A 17,007-nucleotide genomic window follows, 5' to 3' on the forward strand; every position below is an offset into this window, starting at 1 on the left:
TTGTACCTGGGAGGGCCCTGCAGAGTCCTGTTTGGTTTCAACCTCCCCTCCCCTTTTCTTTGATCCTTCTCAGTCCTGAGGGAAGCACAGAGGGGACAAGAAAAGGAAAAAGAAAGGATAGAAAGGGGGGTCATAAACTCAGCAGGGGAACTCAGTTGGGATGCCCGGTTTCAGAAGCTTGATTTAATCACATTGCCTTCGTACCACGAGTGCAGGGCTGAACCAGGGACAGGAGGGGACAGCACAATATTGCCTCCTCCCCAAAACTATCAACTTTCTGGAGACTCTCAGACACGTGATTCCCAGAGAACAAATACTACAGAAAGGAGGCAGATGACTACATTGTGATTTGAATATTAGAACTACAGAAACTCAGAAAAGGGAGTGGTCAGGATTGACAGGAGCAGTCAGGAAAGGCTTCAACACACAGCAGGAAACCTGACAAACGACCTCACCCCGGTGCCCGAAGTTAACATCGGCAGTGATGAGAGTCTTGAGAGCCTGCTCCCTTGACATAAAGTGGTGAGGAAGCCCTTGACCTCTGTGATCTGTTTCCACAAAACCCATGACCCGTCATGAGAGAAACTCCAAGTAAATCCCAGTATGGGACAGCCTCAAAGGACCTGCCCAGTCCTCCTCCACAGGGTGAAGGCCATCGAAACAAAGGGAGTCTCGAAAACTGTACAAGCCCAGAAAAGCCTGAACAGACATGATGACCACATGTCATATGGTGCCCTGGATGGGATCCTGGAACACAAAAAGGTAGAAGGAAAGGAATTCGAATAAAATATGGATTGCAGTTCAAAATAATGTATCAGTATGTGCTCATCAATTGTGACAATTCTGTAGAAAACCAGAAAGAGAAGAAAAATTAAAGTCAAATAAGAGAAATCCACTGCTTCAAATTGGAAACCTAGACGATAATGATGATTTACTCATAAAAACAATGGTTTTCTGGTAAAAACACACATTAACAAAGTAGACCTAAAAATAAGGACAGTGTAAGCAGACCACATGAGTGAAGCGATGGAGCACACATGCACAAACAGATCAATTAGTACAGAAAAGCTTGGAATGGTGCTTAGAAACCTTCCACTGGAAAAGACCCCAGACCACTTGGGTTCACAGATAATAGCTGAGTGTTAAGTGACCTTTAACAAATTCTGAGTGTAATAGCAAAGCTTGATAAGCTTATATATTTCATTTAGAGTAGGATGTCCATGTTTACAAAACAGACTCACTTTATGTAGTATTATAAGTATACTGCCTATTAAACTGTGACTTTCACAACAAAAAGGAAAAGTTGTTAATGAGTTTACTTCCATTAAAACCAGAAAAAAAATTTAATATAGTCTCACTTTGGTGTAAAACCTGCATTTAAACTTAAATAATATTGTGAGTGTTAACACACACTTTTCAATGTGTCAACTTTTTTTTCAGCAGCATCAACACGAGAATACTCTCTCGAGCAAGAACACAGGGGCACTGGCCCTCAGGTGCTGTGGGACTGGCCTGTCCCCGTGTGCATGCACAGTTCTGTAGGAGGACGGCTGTGATGGCTTCTGTAAGAAGCACCACTCTGGTGCTCGCTTCGGCAGCACATATACTAAAATTGGAACGATACAGAGAAGATTAGCATGGCCCCTGCGCAAGGATGACACGCAAATTCGTGAAGCGTTAAGGAAAAAAAAAAAAAAAAAAAGAAGCACCACTCTGCGCCCTGAGGAAGAACACCTTAACCAGGGATGCTTTTGTAAAATACTGTTGACCCTTGAAAACATAGGTTTGAACTGCTCGGATCTACTCACATGCAGATTTTTTCCAATAGGAAATAGTGCAGAACTACATAATGCTTGGAAAGGTTGAGGCAGGAGGAGAAGGGGATGACAGAGGATGAGATGGTTGGATGACATCACTGACTCAGTGGACACAGATTTGGGTGGACTCCGGGAGTTGGTGATGGACAGGGAGGCCTGGGGTGCTGTGGTTCATGGGGTCGCAAAGAGTCAGACACGACTGAGCGACTGAACTGATACTGATACACAATGCAAGTTGGTTGGATACGCCAAGGCAAAACCAGGAGCAGGAGGGCGACCATAAATCATCACTCCCTTACAACCACAGAGGGTGGTTGCCCAATCCCCTGACTCAAGGGTCGCCTGTCGTCCTTCTGAAATTCTAGTGAGAAAGTAAAGAGAAGCCTGGGGCAAAACCCAAGGATGAAGGTCCCATGCCCGCGTCTGATACCACGTGTCCCACAGGAGCCGCACCTGCAGTCTGCCCTCCCGCCTGTGTCCCTGAGCTTGGGTTGGGACAGCACGGCTGTCGGAGGGTAGTATCCTGCTCAGGTGATGACACGGAGGTGCCTTAGGGCCCACGTGTCGGGGGCATGGCTCACCACAACCACAACCACAAAGCTTTGGGTGGCTTCTCACTTGGGCACCACCAAGGTCCAAGCACGCTTCCCTCGTAGCTCAGATGGTAAAAGCATCTGCTTGCAATGCAGGAGACCCAGGTTTGATCCCTGGGTGGGGAAGATCCTCTGGGGAAGGAAATGGCAACCCACTCCAGTACTCATGCCTGGAAAATTCCATGGATAGAGGAGCCTCCTAGGCTACAGTCCATGGAGTCGCAGAGTTGGACGTGACTGAGAGACTTCACTTTCACTTTTCAAGAGAGACTTCACTTTCACTTTTCAAGGTCCAAGCATGTGAGTCCAATGAACACCATTGCTGGCCACACAGAAGAGGCTTCCCAGTGGTCTAACTCTGCGGGGGTCCAGACTCACTTGAAGCCCCGCATATAGACACACTGACCTGGGACTCCCCAGGGGTGGCTCCAATAGGTGGCTCCATGCTAGTGTTTTTATACTGGGTTAGAGCTGAGGGTGTCTGCACCTCACTTCCGGCCATACCCTCCACTCTCTATAGGTACAAAGGACGTGGTCTGAGCCCTCTGGCCGCACCAACGTGGATGCAGCTCTGCTGATGCTCCCACTGTGCCCCAGGGCCTGTACGTGGGAGGGGCCGCCTGTCTGAGACAGAAGGAGGAGCTTTCCCCTCCTTTCCCCTTGGGGGCTAGAGCTGCAAGTGCTTTCTGTCCAGGTCACAGGGGACCCTGAAGCCCCCGGGGAGGTGCCCTCTGGCTCAGCACCTTCAATACTTCAGCACCTCCAACTCCAGAACAGTCTCCTTCCAGCCCTCACTGGGCAGAGGATCCCAGCCCCAGACCCAAGTCCTGCAGCCAGGAGGGGTGGGGTCTTCTGCTTGGAGCCCCCAGTAAGCCTGATGGGGTTGCTCCAGGAAGGGGCTCTCAGGCCAGCAGGGAGAGAGAGGTTGCTGGCAGAGACAGAAACTGTTACAGGTTGAATGATGAACCCCAGAAATGCATGTGTTGAAGTCCTAACCCCAGTACCTATGACTGACATTATATGGAAATGAGTCAAGATGAAGTCATTCAAGTTGGCCCTAACCCTAGGGGTATTGGTATAAAAAGGGGGAATTTGGACACACATACACACATGGAAAATGTCTTGTGAGGACTGGAGTCATGCTGTCCTATGACAAGAACTCTAAGAAGCTGAGAGCCCTGAATCAGATCCTCCCTTGGTGCCCTCAGGCCTTGCCAACACCTAGATTGACATCCAGCCTCCAGGACCATAAGACCAAAAATTCCTGTTGTTCTAAGTCACCAAAATTGTGGAACCTTGGGAGTTTTTTGTTTGTTTTGGCTGCATCACATGGCTTGTGGGATCTTAGTTCCCCACCCAGGGACTGAACTTGCATCCTAGCCAGTGAGAGCTCAGAGTCCTACCCACTGCACCACCAGCGAATGAATTCCTTGCAGTACTTTGTTTCAGCAGCCCTAAGGGATGGACACCAGCACTGCTCTGTTCCTTTCTCTCCAGACCAGGGTGGGTGGTGGGAGAGGCAGGCCCACTGCTGAGTGGGCCCTCTGGCCCTGACTCACTGGGAGCTCTGGACACAGCTCTTTGCCTCCGGGGGCCATGGGAGGATGAGGATAAGAAGGTGGCACCCTGGAGCTTGGCACTGCACCCTGCACCCCATCCCCACACTCCTGGAGCTCTGAATGTCCAGGAGTAGCCAACTCCACTCTTCACCTCCCTCCAATCCCCTCCCGCTGCCATCAGCAGTTTGGAACGGCCGCTGTGTCTTGATATCAGTAGGGGAGATGCAGACAGAGGATACTCCGCCTGGTCATGGCATCTCACTGGTGTCCATGGCCTTTTATAGACAGGCTGGCAGGACTGACTGTGGGGCCAACACTCCTCTTCTTAGAGGGGCCTGTGGTCAAGCCAGAAAGCAGGGAGGGAAGTGGTGGGCAGGCAGCCTGATTGGCAGGACCCTAAGGGCAGAGCCCCGTCCCCCCAGATGCTGAGTGGAGGAGGGTAGAGGGAGAAGCCTCCTGCCTCCACCCACAGACCTGACCCCACATAGGTGGCCCTCTTCATGACGTCCAGTCTGTCAAGAGTCAGCTCTAGACACTTTGGTCCATTTTCTCCAAAACAGACGTGATGCAGCTGCCAAGTCAGGACTCTAGGACTTTCAGGATAGAGCCCACTGTCTGCAAAGGTGGGAAGGAGAAAAATGCCATGGAGGTCCTCATGCAACCTGTTCACCACGGTCCTGCCTCTAATCTGACCAGCTGCCACACAGGTACCTCCTTCCTGGGCATCCAGGCTCTGCTGGTGACAGGAGAGACCTGGACGGGCCCAGAGCTCTGCGTGTTTCCTGGGAAGGTTGAGGGGTGGCACATCCCTTAGCAGCCCAGGGTACCTGAACCCTAACCCTAACTGTGCTGCCCTTTTGTGCAGAATTTGGATGAATGAGGGTGAGTGAGTCTAAAGAGTGTGCTTCATGTGGGAACAGCCTGTGTGGATAAGAGCAGGTTAATGATGCGCGTGGAACTCAGTTATTGACACCAACCACCATGGGGTGAAGGGTAAACCATAAAGTTGAAGAGTGACTCTTAGTGATGGGGTGAACACTGTATGGGCATGTGGGGACAAGTTGGTGATGTTTGAGATCCTAGAACTGGGAAATGAGAGGAAAGTGCTCATGAATTCTGAGAATTAGGGAAGCAGATTAGGGAGACTTGTGAATTAGTTAATGCAAACTTTGATGAGAAACAGGATATTTGCATGGCTTCAAAGCACCACCCCCTAAAATACTTACACAAAGAGAAAAGGAGTGACTTTATAGTGGAGAAGCTTGGCTGGGAACACCCTAACCAAGTGATGGAGATGAACACCAGCAGAGACAGGGTGAGCGAGATTCACGTGAGGCCCAGAGGATGCAGTAAGGACCAAGCATCACTTCTAGGACATCCCTTCCAAATGCATACCCCAAATTCCATGGCCCCTTTGGGGGACATTCTGCACAGAAACTGGTCTGTAATCCCCAAGTCAAGGTCCCAGAAGTCCAGGAGAAACCAGGGACTGTTCCAGGAGGGAGGGCGTTGAGAAACTTGCTGAGTAAATGCAGCACGTGTTGTGGAGTGGATGCGCATTCTTTCATTCAGGGCAATATTGGGACAACTAACGACTTACTCCGGGTCTAGCAATTAGGACTGACTTCCAGATTTCGATGGAGGAGCTGTGGACATGCAGAATGCCTTATCTGAAGGGAACACACAGAAGCATTAGGGGGATGATGGGCATCTGGCCATCATCTGGCCACTTATTCTCAAATGGTTCAAAGAAAACAAGATACCTGTTTTCCATTTTCAAGTTTTTTACTGTTTCCAAAGAAATGCTTTAAAACTGAAAGGCCCTAGTTTTAGGGACCTAGAAGGTGAGTGGCTGGCTGAGCTGCACATCTGTCACTCCTGACACTCGGCCCTGTGGTTCTGGGGATGAAGATGGGATGGGATGGGGCTACGGGGGGGAGCAGTAAGCGTGGGGGCCCTTGGGCTGTGGGGTCTGAGCACAGGCAGTCTCAGCTGAGACGTCCCCTCCAGGGAAGCTCACAGGGTCTCTTCAAGTGTCCTGGGTTCTCAGCTGTTCCCCACTTCACCCCACCTTCCAGCAACTACCTAGAAGTGCCCCTTTATTCCTCTGCCTCCCCCACTATCCTGTGAGCCCCAAGGGCACAAACCTGACTCTATTACCCACTATATTACCTCTGTCAACCAACACGATGGGAAGGCAAGGGTGGGTCAAGGGCCCGTTCCTGGAGGTGACAGTCCTAGGTGTCAAAGTTCCCAAACGAGTCACGGGAGGACAGGAGCTGCAGCCAGCTCAGCCCTGGGGCCTGGGCTTCCCTGACCACTGCTTCCATCTCTGGGGCAATTTCTCATTCCCGGGACACAACACCAGGTGAGGGGCAGAGGGCAGAGATGCCCATGTGACACTGCTGATAAAACAGAGCCATTGGAAAGGATCTGAATGTCCATCACCAGCGTCCTGATGCATGGATTAGAGCCCTCACACTGTGAAATGTGGGCCCGGCCTGAGAGGGGCAGGTGTCCAGGACAGTTAAGTGAATGAAGGGCAGAGAGTCAGAACAGTAAACTTTAATTGAACAGAACATTTGCTGGGCAAACACATTGAATCACAACCCTGGGCAAGGCACCCCCCCAGCCTGGCAGGCTCTCCCCCAGGGCACGTGCTTCTGTGCAAACCCCAGACTCAGAGATGCCAGAGGTTGCCCACACCTCTCTCACCACATCTACTGGGAAGAGAAGTCTGGCCTTGTCACAGGACAGGTGGGAGGCCCAAAGGGCAACATCCCCGCTCTGAGAAAGGCCTTTGCTGCCCGGAACCCACCCTGGAACCTGACTGCAATCTGCTGCTGCCTGCATAGAACAGACCCATCTTTGACTTCTGACTTCAGGAATGTTTCTCAGACACTTCTTCCAATACAGGAAATTGACAACCAAACTATTCAAACAGGGCATGGGGGGCTCAGCAGAACCCCCAGGGAACTCTGGGGACCTCCTTCTTCAGTAGGGATAACGCTCTGTTACTCGAGTTGCTGGATGTCCACAGCTGCTCCCCTGGAGCACTGGCCAGGCTCCCAAGGGGCAGCTCAGTCCAGGCTACCCCCTGAAAGCTCCAGGAGCATCCTGGCTCCCCAGAAGGCGTCGCTGGAGGTCTGCCCCTCAGACCACTGCACCTGGGAAGCCAACACAGTGTCACACACGGAGACGCCCTCTGCCGGCTCTGCCCTCCCACTTGGCACTCCCAACCCTGGGACTCACCCCTCTGGACTCAGTAGGAAACCCTGCCCCAGGACACTTGCTTCCCAGCTCCCCTTTCATTGAAGTCCGGCCTCCAGACGTCCCTGGCTCATGTTCAGCTCTGCCCACTTTAGTCACTCTGAAGTCCCAAGCTTGGGACCCAGGAGTCAGAAAGGAAGCCCACAGTGCTTGTAGGAGGGTCTCACCTGGCTGGAGGGAGGGGGCTGGCTCAGCTCCACGGCAGACATGGGGCCAGGGAAGCCTGATGGGGCCGGAGTCAGGTCTGAGGGGCTGGAACAGGGACGGTGTCAGGACAGGCCCTCTGCCAGGCCCTATTTGAGGGTCACGTTGTCCCCCATGAGCCCCATACTCGGAGAGCTTTCTACCTGTCTGAAGCCCTTCCAGGTGACAGGCTCTCCTGGAACAGCCTCCTCCTGCAAGGCACTCAGGTGGGCAGGATGCTGGAGGGGCCTCAGGACCCCTCAAGCATGGGGCTCAGGTAGTCAGGGGGCAAGCACACCAGGGCAGGCTCACAGAAGATGGGGTGGTGAGCGGAGACGGAAAGGAAGAGACGGTCACAAAGGGACAGGCCTGAGGCACGCAGAGCTCAAAAGGCCCTTAGAACCAAATCATGGAGAGCAGCAGGGGGAGCAGGGCAGGGGACAGGTGCAGCCACTCAGGACAACAGTCATGCAGGCCCTTGAAGTCAAACCACATCCACCCTGTGACCTAGTCACCCCACTGCTGGGTGAATACACCCCAGAGACACGAAGGCAAATGTGCAGGCCACTGTGTATGCAGCAAGGCTGACAGCAGCCCCAAACCAGGAGCTCCCAAATGCCTCTAGCAGGTGATGTCAATCCATACCAAGACTAGGACTCAGCAAGAAAGAGGAAGGGGTACTGATACACACAGGAGAAGGGGTGCGGATAAACACAGGAGGAGGGGTGTTGATACACACAAGAAGAGGGGTGTTGATATATACAGGAGGGAGGGTGTTGATACACACAGGAGGAGGGGTGTTGATACACACAAGAGGAGGGGTGTTGATACACACAAGAGGAGGGGTGTTGATACACACAGGAGGAAGGGTGTAGATACACACAAGAGGAGGAATGCTGATACACACAGGAGGAAGGGTGTTGATACACACAGGAGGAAGGGTGTTGATACACACAGGAGGAGGGATGCTGATACACACAGGAGGAGGGGTGTTGATACACACAGGAGGGATGCTGATACACACAGGAGGAGGGGTGTTGATACACACAGGAGGAGGGATGCTGATACACACAGGAGGAGGGGTATTGATATACACAGGAGGAGGGGTGTTGATACACACAGGAGGGGTGTTGATACACACAAGAGGAGGGGTGTTGATACACACAGGAGGAAGGGTGTTGATACACACAAGAGGAAGGGTGTTGATACACACAAGAGGAGGGGTGTTGATACACACAGGAGGAAGGGTGTTGATACACACAAGAGGAAGGGTGTTGATACACACAAGAGGAAGGGTGTTGATACACACAGGGGGGTGTTAACACACACAAGAGAAAGGGTACTGATACACACAGGAGGAAGGGTGTTGATACACACAGGAGAAAGGGTGTTGATACACACAGGAGGAAGGGGGTGCTGATACACACAAGAGGAGGGGTATTGATATACACAGCAGTAGGGACAGGTCTCAAGCAGTCAGGCTGAGTGAAGGAAGCCATATAATAAAAAAAGGGCAGATGCTGTATGATTTCACTCATATGAAATTCTTAGAAAATGCAGCTAAAGAAAGCAGATCCTTGGTCCTGGGAAGGTGGGGGTGAGGGGTGGAGGCAGATGGAAACAGCTCTGTGGCCCATGACCTAAAGCATAGTTATGGTTTGTGATGAATACATGTCACACTCAGAAAACTTTCATTTGTACCATCTAAACATGTTCGTACTTTACGCCCCAGCGAAGCTGCTTTTAAACAAGGAATCAAGGTTATCAGATCAGATCAAGGATGAGCTGGAGCACCGGAGTCCAAAGGTGAGAAAACCAATGGAGAGGCGGCCAAGCAGGCCCAAGGTGGCCCTGTGGCTGCTCCACTCCATCCGTCTTCTGCCATAAACCCACATGGTCTGGCTGTTTCCACAAGCAAAGCCTGTTTCTTCAGGAGGCTGCCCCCCTCTTCTCGCATGTCCCCCAGTAATTCTGCCCTCACTGGGCACCTGATCTTCAGCTCCTAGATTTGGGAGACCCCAAACCCTGGGGACCCTGTCCTGTGACCCTCTATCATAGGCTCCCCCTCCACCAGAGGCCCAACACTCTCCTCCTGTGAAATCTGAACCACTGTCACGCCCCCATGCCACAGTCTGCAGCACATCCCCTATTCACAGCCCTCCCAAGCGCCTTTAAAATTATAATCTGGAGTATAAAAGCAGGCTCTTGATGCTGTCCAGAAACTGAAACAATCTTTGGGGAAAAGAGAATGCCTGAAAGAGGCTGCTGGAGCCCAGGGAGACCTCTGGGGAAGCACCATCCACATGTCTGTATCTGCTCCTGTGCTTCCAGGTGTTCTTTTGTCCGAGGGAAAAACTATGATCATGTAGGATGGGGGAACTGTTGAGATTTCCAGAAATCCATAAGGAAAGGACCTCATCTGCCCCGTGGGAGATGGTGAGTCTCCCGACCAGGCACCACCCCATGCGTGGCCTGTAGGAAGTGTCACCTGAGCCCCGTGGCTCTGCACTTACTTCTGGGTGAGGATGAAGCTGGGAGCCTGTGGTGGGGGCTGGGTCACCAGGAGGTTGCCCGCCTGTCGTTCTGCTTGGCTACCGCGGGAACCCGGATCCTCCTCCAGGTATGTGCCCTGGGGGTTGATGCTGGGAGGGTCAGCGAATCCTACAGGGGAGGAAACCCCATAACCCAGAGCTGGGAGACGGGAGCACAGTCCGCGTGCAGCCCAACACAGACGTCCGCAGAAAGGCAGCGTCCAGTCTGCCAGCCCCCCCGCCTCAGCTCCGCGTTGAGGAAAGAGAAGACACTTCTGTCCATCTCAGTGGCTTTTTCAGGCTTCCAGAGACCAAAACAATGTCAAATTTCACTGGCTTCAAGTTTTTGTCATTCTAGACCTCAAACCAGCCCAACAAAGACTCAGCATCCCAATCTGCCCACACTCACTGCTGCCGTATGAGGACAGACTCCTCGGTGCCTCCCTGCTTCACCACAGGCTGAGCCCAGCCACCCGCCACTTCCCTCCCCTTTCTCCTTGGGTTCCACCTTGACTTCATGGCAGTGCAAGGTGTTACTCCCTTGCCCCACCCTTTCTCTTTACTTAAAATGTTGTAGCAAATCTCTCAGGGTGCCTTTCACTCTAAAAAGGAAAGCCACATGGACTCAATCAGTTCCAGGCTGACATTTAGGAGCAAAGTAAGCTAAGAAGGGAGGTCCATTTGTGCCCTAAGTCCATCCGGGCAATAAAACTAGCAAGTGTCCTGATCTCAGACCCCAAACAACAGTCCTTCCTCCTGTCTGCCAGAGCAACCATCTAAACTGTCAGCTGCTCAGACCTGCTGAACCGTTTGGTGTATGAATACCTCCACCTCTGTTTTGTCTGCTTCCCACAGAACTTCAAAGATACTCTGAGGTCCACGAAATATGGTTAAGTGCAAATTTGAACATTTCAATTCACACAGAATAGATCAATGGGTTATAGCTTCTTCCTCTAAGAGTAAGGGAAATAAAAAGCCCCAAGCCTAGGACAAAGGGAGTGTCATGGGAAAGGCAATTAGCAGGTGGGGGGTGTCCGTGTTCGGCAGATGCAGGGCACACGTCCAAGGCCATGGTGGTGGGTGGGGTGTCTGAAGGGAAGCCAGGGCGTAAGCAGCAGTCAAGGACCCTGAGGAGTTTGCAGAAGGGGAAGGAAAGTGAGGTGTTCAGGTGGTCAGCAGGGAGCTCACCAATTCCCAGAGAACATCACCCTCACATATGCTAGACATGGTGTGAAGACCAGCTCCCCTCTTCCCAGTACGAGGCTGGCCATTGCCTGTCCTGACTCCAGCCTTGTTAGTACACATGGACAGGAAAAGGTCTCTGAAATGAAAGACCAATCCGTTCAGATGGAAAAACTGCCTCAGAGAAATAAGTCTCCAGGCTCTTCCACTTTCAGGCCCCACTTCTTCCTATTTCCAAGGAAGGACCTCAATCCACCATCTTCACATTTCCTCCTTCAGGCAACAAAACATATTTACTGGAGCTTGTAAGCAGGATACTCAGAGAGGTATAGATATTGCATCTACAAAAAGTAACACAATCTATGAAGAAAGGAAAATCAGAATTAAGAAAAGAGAGCTTAGAGTTCTCTTAAAATACATAACTGTCATAATATCAGAAGATAGGATTTCCCTGGTGGTCTGGTGGTTAAGAATTCACCTGCCAATGCAGGAGACATGGGTTTGATTTCTGGTCTGGGAATTTTCCACATGCCAACTAAACCCATGAGTCACAACTACTGAATCCCACGTGCGCCTATGGCCCGTGCTCTGCAACAAGAGAAGCCACCACAATGAGAAGCCTTTGCACTGCAACTAGAGAGTAGCCCCTGATCACTGCAACAAGAGAAAGCCTGCACACAACAACCAAGACCCAGTGCAGCAAAAATAAGTAAATAAATGTTTTTTTTAAGAAACTCAGAAGATAGAGTTTAAGACAAAAGCACATACAATAAAAAGCAACTTTTTTAAAGGTAAGCATTTTGGGAGATTGGCCCAGGATTTCCAACATCCAAATAACATTTGTGCTGTAAAGAGAGAACTAGAAGGAGGAAATCATCAGGAAACTATCAAAGAAAGTTACAGAAAATGCCTGGAGCTTAAAGAAGACCTTGCTCTCTCTTTAAATTGAAAGGCTTAACAACAAAGTGATTTTAAAAAACTCACACCTAGGACCATCACTGTGAAATTTCAGAACACCAAGACTTAAAAAATAAAAAGCTTCAAGAAAGGAAAAATATGTAAAACATGTACAAATCAGAATGACATCTGACTTAAAATGACAACATTGGATGCTGTAATATGTTGCTTTCTAATTTCTAAGGGAAAAAAGTGTTTTGACCTCAGAATTCTGTCCCTGACAAATCGTAAATCAAGCAAGAGGGAAGATTAAAGACAATTTCAGAAGATGCAAGGAATCAGAAAATTTACCTTACAGTCACCCTTTCTTGTAAAGTTAAAGACACTCTCTAACAACAAGAGTCAAGAAAGAAAGAACAAGACTTGCAATTAAGGAAACACTGAAGTGTAATTTCCCTGGTGGTCCAATGGTTAAGATTTCACCTTCCAACGCAGGGAACGTGGGTTTGATCCCTGGTCGGAGAACTAAGATTCAACAATGAAGCAAACCCAGGTGTTCTCAGGATGACGGCTCCATCCCAGGCCTAGGGAGACTGCACTTGGATGGGGACAGGGAGAAGGAGGCTCCCAGCAACAAGTCTTCAGAGGTGATGCTTCAAACACTGGGAGAAGCTAAGGACGTGATAAAAGCAGACAATGTAAGAAAAAAGAAAGGCCACGAGAAACTATATTAAGACATATATACATATATGTTTTATATATATATATATAAAACACCACAGAAGAGGGCTTCCCGAGTGGTGCTAGTGGTAAAGACTGCTGATGCAGGTAGACATAAGAGATGTGGGTTGGATCCCTGGGGCAGGAAGATCCCCTGGAGGAGGGCTCGGCAACCCACTCCAGTATTGCCTGGGAAATTGCAAGGACGGGGGAGCCTGGCGGGCTATAGTCCATAGGGTCACAAAGAGTCAGACATGACTGAAGTGACTTAGCACGCATGCATAACCACAGAAGACTAAGAAATTTAGGTGACAGGCTGAATTCAGTGCCAATATCCTCCTTATATGCTTGGATGTCACAAGATGCTATCATGTTTGGTGCACAAAATATATACCTGACTACATTTTCGTTAAGGGTATGTATAGCTACAATCACAACTAAGAAAGAAACCCGGACAAGAGGGTAGAAGTCCGAGCAGCTCAGCCCTCCTCTGTGCTAGCAGACATGGACAAGCTAGTCACGGGGACTGGATGCAGGGTTGGCAGCCACTCCATTTCATTTCAACTCTTTCTGCACTATCCTATTTTTTTAGTCACATGCACATTTTACTTTGAAAACAAAAATAAATGAAAAAAACATCCAGCTGTTCGTGGGAAGAGCCTGTTCCAACTGCACTGATTTGTGGGTCTAATAAAATACATGGGATTCAAGCAGAAAGTCCTCGCCCCTCAAAATCCTGCTCCTTCAAATGAGACACAAGCCATCAAAGCATCTGATGTAGAAACATGTGGTCTGTCTAGAGTGGACCCACCTGAGGGGCTGGGCTCCCTGAGGGTGGCGAGGGACACAGCCAGAGAAGCATCTGTAGGGTGCATGGTGAGGTTCAGCCCATGACTGTGGATCAGCTGCCCAGTCTGGAAGGAAGCTTCCTTGGAGGATGCCAGTGCGAGAGACATCAGCCACGACTCAGGGGCAGCCAGAGAGGGGTCCAGCATATCGTTGGCAGCAGCCAGAGGACAGAGACCAGGGCCAGAGCAGACAGGGGGCAGAATGTCTGGGTCACGGTTAGGCCCCTCCTGGTACATCTCACCACCCTGCAGAGACCTGGGGGGACACAGGGAACACCACCCCTTGGTGGGCAGAGGGTCCCCCAGGCTGGGGTAGGGGGGCCTGGGAGGACATTCCAACTCAGTCTGGGAATCTGGGCTTGGATGGCTATGGGGCCCACCACATTCCCAGTCATGCTGCCTTCACCATCCTCCCTAGGGCTGCAAGAGTAAAAAATATTACTGCTAGAAACCTAAGATACATTAGCAGTTTATTTACAAGTGCTTTCAATGAAGCAAGGTTCCGCAATACTGAAAGCTGAAAATGATTAGGAACAACCTAACATTTGAGTGACTATGTAAAGGTGAATCTTAAAGGACTATTAGGCAGAAATTAATAATTCAAAGAATTAATGTTCCACCAATGCTCACTGTGTCTCAGATGGTGCTTCTGGGCTTTTGTTAACAACCCCCCACCTCTGTCATCTGTGTGACGACCTGCATGGCAGGGCTTATCACTGTCCCCATTTCACAGATGAGAAAAGTGAGACACCAAGAGGTCATGGGAACTTGCCTAAGGCCACATGGGCAGTACTGGCCTGAATGTGAGGTGCCAGCCCAGGTAATGTCATGCGAGATGCTAATAACACAAGGGTAACAGGGAAAAGTGGGCACAGCTTGATGGTTTACACAGCATGGACATGACCCCTCACTTAGACTCAGCCCCTCCGCTGGCCAGCACTCCTGCTGGCTCACAGCAGTCAGAGCAGCGTCACAGGAGTGGCAAGGTAAAGTGAGACGCTGCCTGGGCTGTGGGAGGAACTTACTAACTTAGGGGTTACGGACTTAGAGATACACCAACCACACCAAATGTTAGAGAGAAACAAACCAAGAGGACGGCCATTTGCCTTTAGGAGATAGGTCTGCATGTTCTTCTAAGTCTGTTTCCCCATTCTCCAAAATCTACATGAAGTCAGGCTGTGAGTCAGGCTCCAGGAAGCAAATGTGCTGCACATGACGTGGGATCCTTGCCCGTGGCTCCCCCTCCTACCTAGGGTCACAGCCGTCTGCCCTCAGCCATCACAGACCTGGTCCCAGGGTCTGGCTGGCGTTCCTACGCCCACCCCAGTCCTGGTCTCCCACTGAGGGTGGGGAACTGAACAGGGAGACAGTCTCCTGGCCTATGTGCGTGGCAGTACCTGGGAGCCAGTGACTTGGGCACAGTCTCGCCTCCAGAGAAGTCTGGGGTCAGAGCCAGCGGCTCCCACGGCCCTTGGGTGGTCTCCAGGGTCTGTAGAGGCCCACTTTCCTCAGGTCCTGCTAAAAGCCAATCAAAAGGGAGGGGAGGCTGGGTGATGCTTGGAGTCCCAGCCTCCTTCCCAGCAGATTGAGAGCAGTCACGCTGGTTGCCTGGTGCTCTGTTTGACCCTTTATCTGTCTTTGTTCTGAACTGAAACCCATGATTATGAACCCAGGCCACCCCAATTCTGGTGCTTGGCTCACCTCCCCAACTCCTGGGCCTGACCTCACAGTAATCTCTCAACGCAAAATGCTGCTGCAGCCCACCAAGGCCACCCTGAGCCCAATCTGACCCTTAGCGTCAGTGATCTCACTTCCCACAGGGTGAGGTGCTGAACGTGCAGACTGGAGCTGGAGGAGGGGGCCTGGCTGGTCCTGGATACCAGTTTTGTCAGAGGGGCCACTCACTCGACCACTGAGGCCTGTCCACAAGCCCAGAGCCAAGGTGGGGGTGGCCTGTCGGCTGCGGGGGGCGGTGCCGACTCGCCTCCCCCGACGTGAGGTCTTCTCCTGAGTCTGGGGCTGGCGCCGCACGCTGCATCAGGGCCCTCTGGCGCCGCCGGTAATTGGCAAACCAGTTGTAGACTTGCTCCGTGGTCAGGCGCATCTGAGAGGCCAGGTCCTCCTGCCCCAAAACAACCCGCCACTAGCCCAGCCCACTCCCAAGCCGAGAGGCTGGGGCACCAAGGGCGCGCCACCACCCAGCCAACGGCCACTCACAGCCAGGGGGGCTCCGAGCAGCTGGCACACCAGATCCTCCCGAGGTGCCACCCAACCACTCACCCTCCGCCCGCCGGTGCCAGAGTGTATTGGCCACGACCAACCCTGCGACCAGGCACCTCTCAGATGTGAACTGGAACCACTGGCCACAGTGCCCTGCTCTGGGGGAGCCCAGCTGACTGGACGCGGGGAGGAGGGAGCAAGCCAGCTTTCTGAGCAGCAGGATCTGAGGGGGCAGACTCTTGCCCCCTCCACCCGCTCCTGGAGGGCGCCCCCCTCCACCCCTCCTGCTGGAGCCCCGGCCTCAGCGAGCGCTCAGTGAGTGTCTCCTGAAGTCACACCGGCTGACTGGGTATTAAGATGCCTGTGATGAAATTCACTCCCCAGCCTGTGCAGGGTGGACATGCAAGGGCTGCCGGCCAAAGGGCACCATCCCCAAGGGAGCTCAGGGTGGTCAGAGCCCACCACCGCCCTGGCAGATAGGCCACTAGGGAGGGTGTGGATCTACCCCCTAAGGTGGTGATGTGGCTCTCCCCACTAAGGGTGGCAGGCCCCCAAGGGTGTTAGTCCCCCACCTAACAGTGGGGGTGAACCACCCAAGGGTGGGCGTCCCCTAAGGATAGGGAGTGCTGACGAAGGGGAGGGTGCCTGGCCACGCTCGTATCTGCTCTTACCCGCTCAGCCTTGCTGGGGTTGGTGCTCACGCCCGAGGCAAAGTCCTGCAGCTTCTGGCGAACTTCTCTGGGGAAGTTCCGGCTCTTGAGGCCGTCGGGGCAGAGGGAGGCGGGTGGTGGGTTCCTAGAGGAGGACACTGAGGAGGTGGTAACAGACCCCTGCTCCTCTGGATGCACCTGTTGTATTCTCCTGGACTCTGCTCCTTTCACCAGCCACCCTCCTCCCCAGCGTGTGCTGCAGGCCCTGGATCCAAGCCCTGAGCAGGGAGGGGCCTGGTGGTGCCTGGGCCCACACTCCACACTCTCATCAGGGTTCCCAGCACCCCTCACTGACCAGTGGCCCTGACTGCTGAAGCTGGATGATGAAGATATTGAGGTGGGTTATGCTATCTGCTTTACTGACTGTACAATGGAAATTTTTTGCAAAAGAAAAAGTGACAGGGGGCTTCCCTGGTGGCTCAGTGGTAAAGAATCTGCCTGCCAATTCAGGAGACGGATTTGATCCCTGGTCTGGGA

The 17,007-nt window shown here is 51.9% G+C and overlaps 1 protein-coding gene and 1 non-coding gene across 11 annotated transcripts in view; one reads left to right on the forward strand and one right to left on the reverse strand.

Moving 5' to 3' along the window:
* The first annotated feature begins 1,582 nt into the window (after positions 1 to 1,582).
* LOC122425117 lies at positions 1,583 to 1,689 on the forward strand. The gene has a single exon (XR_006264705.1). It is a non-coding gene; the product is annotated as a U6 spliceosomal RNA (small nuclear RNA).
* Positions 1,690 to 6,523: 4,834 nt separating this feature from the next.
* ANHX (anomalous homeobox) overlaps positions 6,524 to 17,007 on the reverse strand; it is a 39,013-nt gene continuing 28,529 nt past the window's right edge. For 7 of the 10 annotated variants that reach the window (XM_043488188.1, XM_043488171.1, XM_043488178.1 and 4 more), the window contains 7 exons: positions 16,492 to 16,615; positions 15,506 to 15,722; positions 14,998 to 15,118; positions 13,564 to 13,856; positions 9,936 to 10,083; positions 7,407 to 7,491; positions 6,524 to 7,136 (listed from right to left, as the gene is read on the reverse strand). In XM_043488188.1, the coding sequence (XP_043344123.1) occupies positions 7,050 to 7,136; positions 7,407 to 7,491; positions 9,936 to 10,083; positions 13,564 to 13,856; positions 14,998 to 15,118; positions 15,506 to 15,722; positions 16,492 to 16,615 (1,075 nt within the window). In that variant the 3' untranslated portion in view covers positions 6,524 to 7,049. Of the gene's footprint in view, positions 7,137 to 7,406; positions 7,492 to 7,586; positions 7,792 to 9,935; positions 10,084 to 11,141; positions 11,275 to 13,563; positions 13,857 to 14,997; positions 15,119 to 15,505; positions 15,723 to 16,491; positions 16,616 to 17,007 lie in introns of those variants that run through there. The other 3 variants (XM_043488216.1, XR_006273216.1, XM_043488227.1) reach the window with 3 other exon arrangements.

The sequence above is a fragment of the Cervus canadensis genome, chromosome 1 (assembly GCF_019320065.1).
Source record: "Cervus canadensis isolate Bull #8, Minnesota chromosome 1, ASM1932006v1, whole genome shotgun sequence".
Classification (NCBI taxonomy): domain Eukaryota; kingdom Metazoa; phylum Chordata; class Mammalia; order Artiodactyla; family Cervidae; genus Cervus; species Cervus canadensis.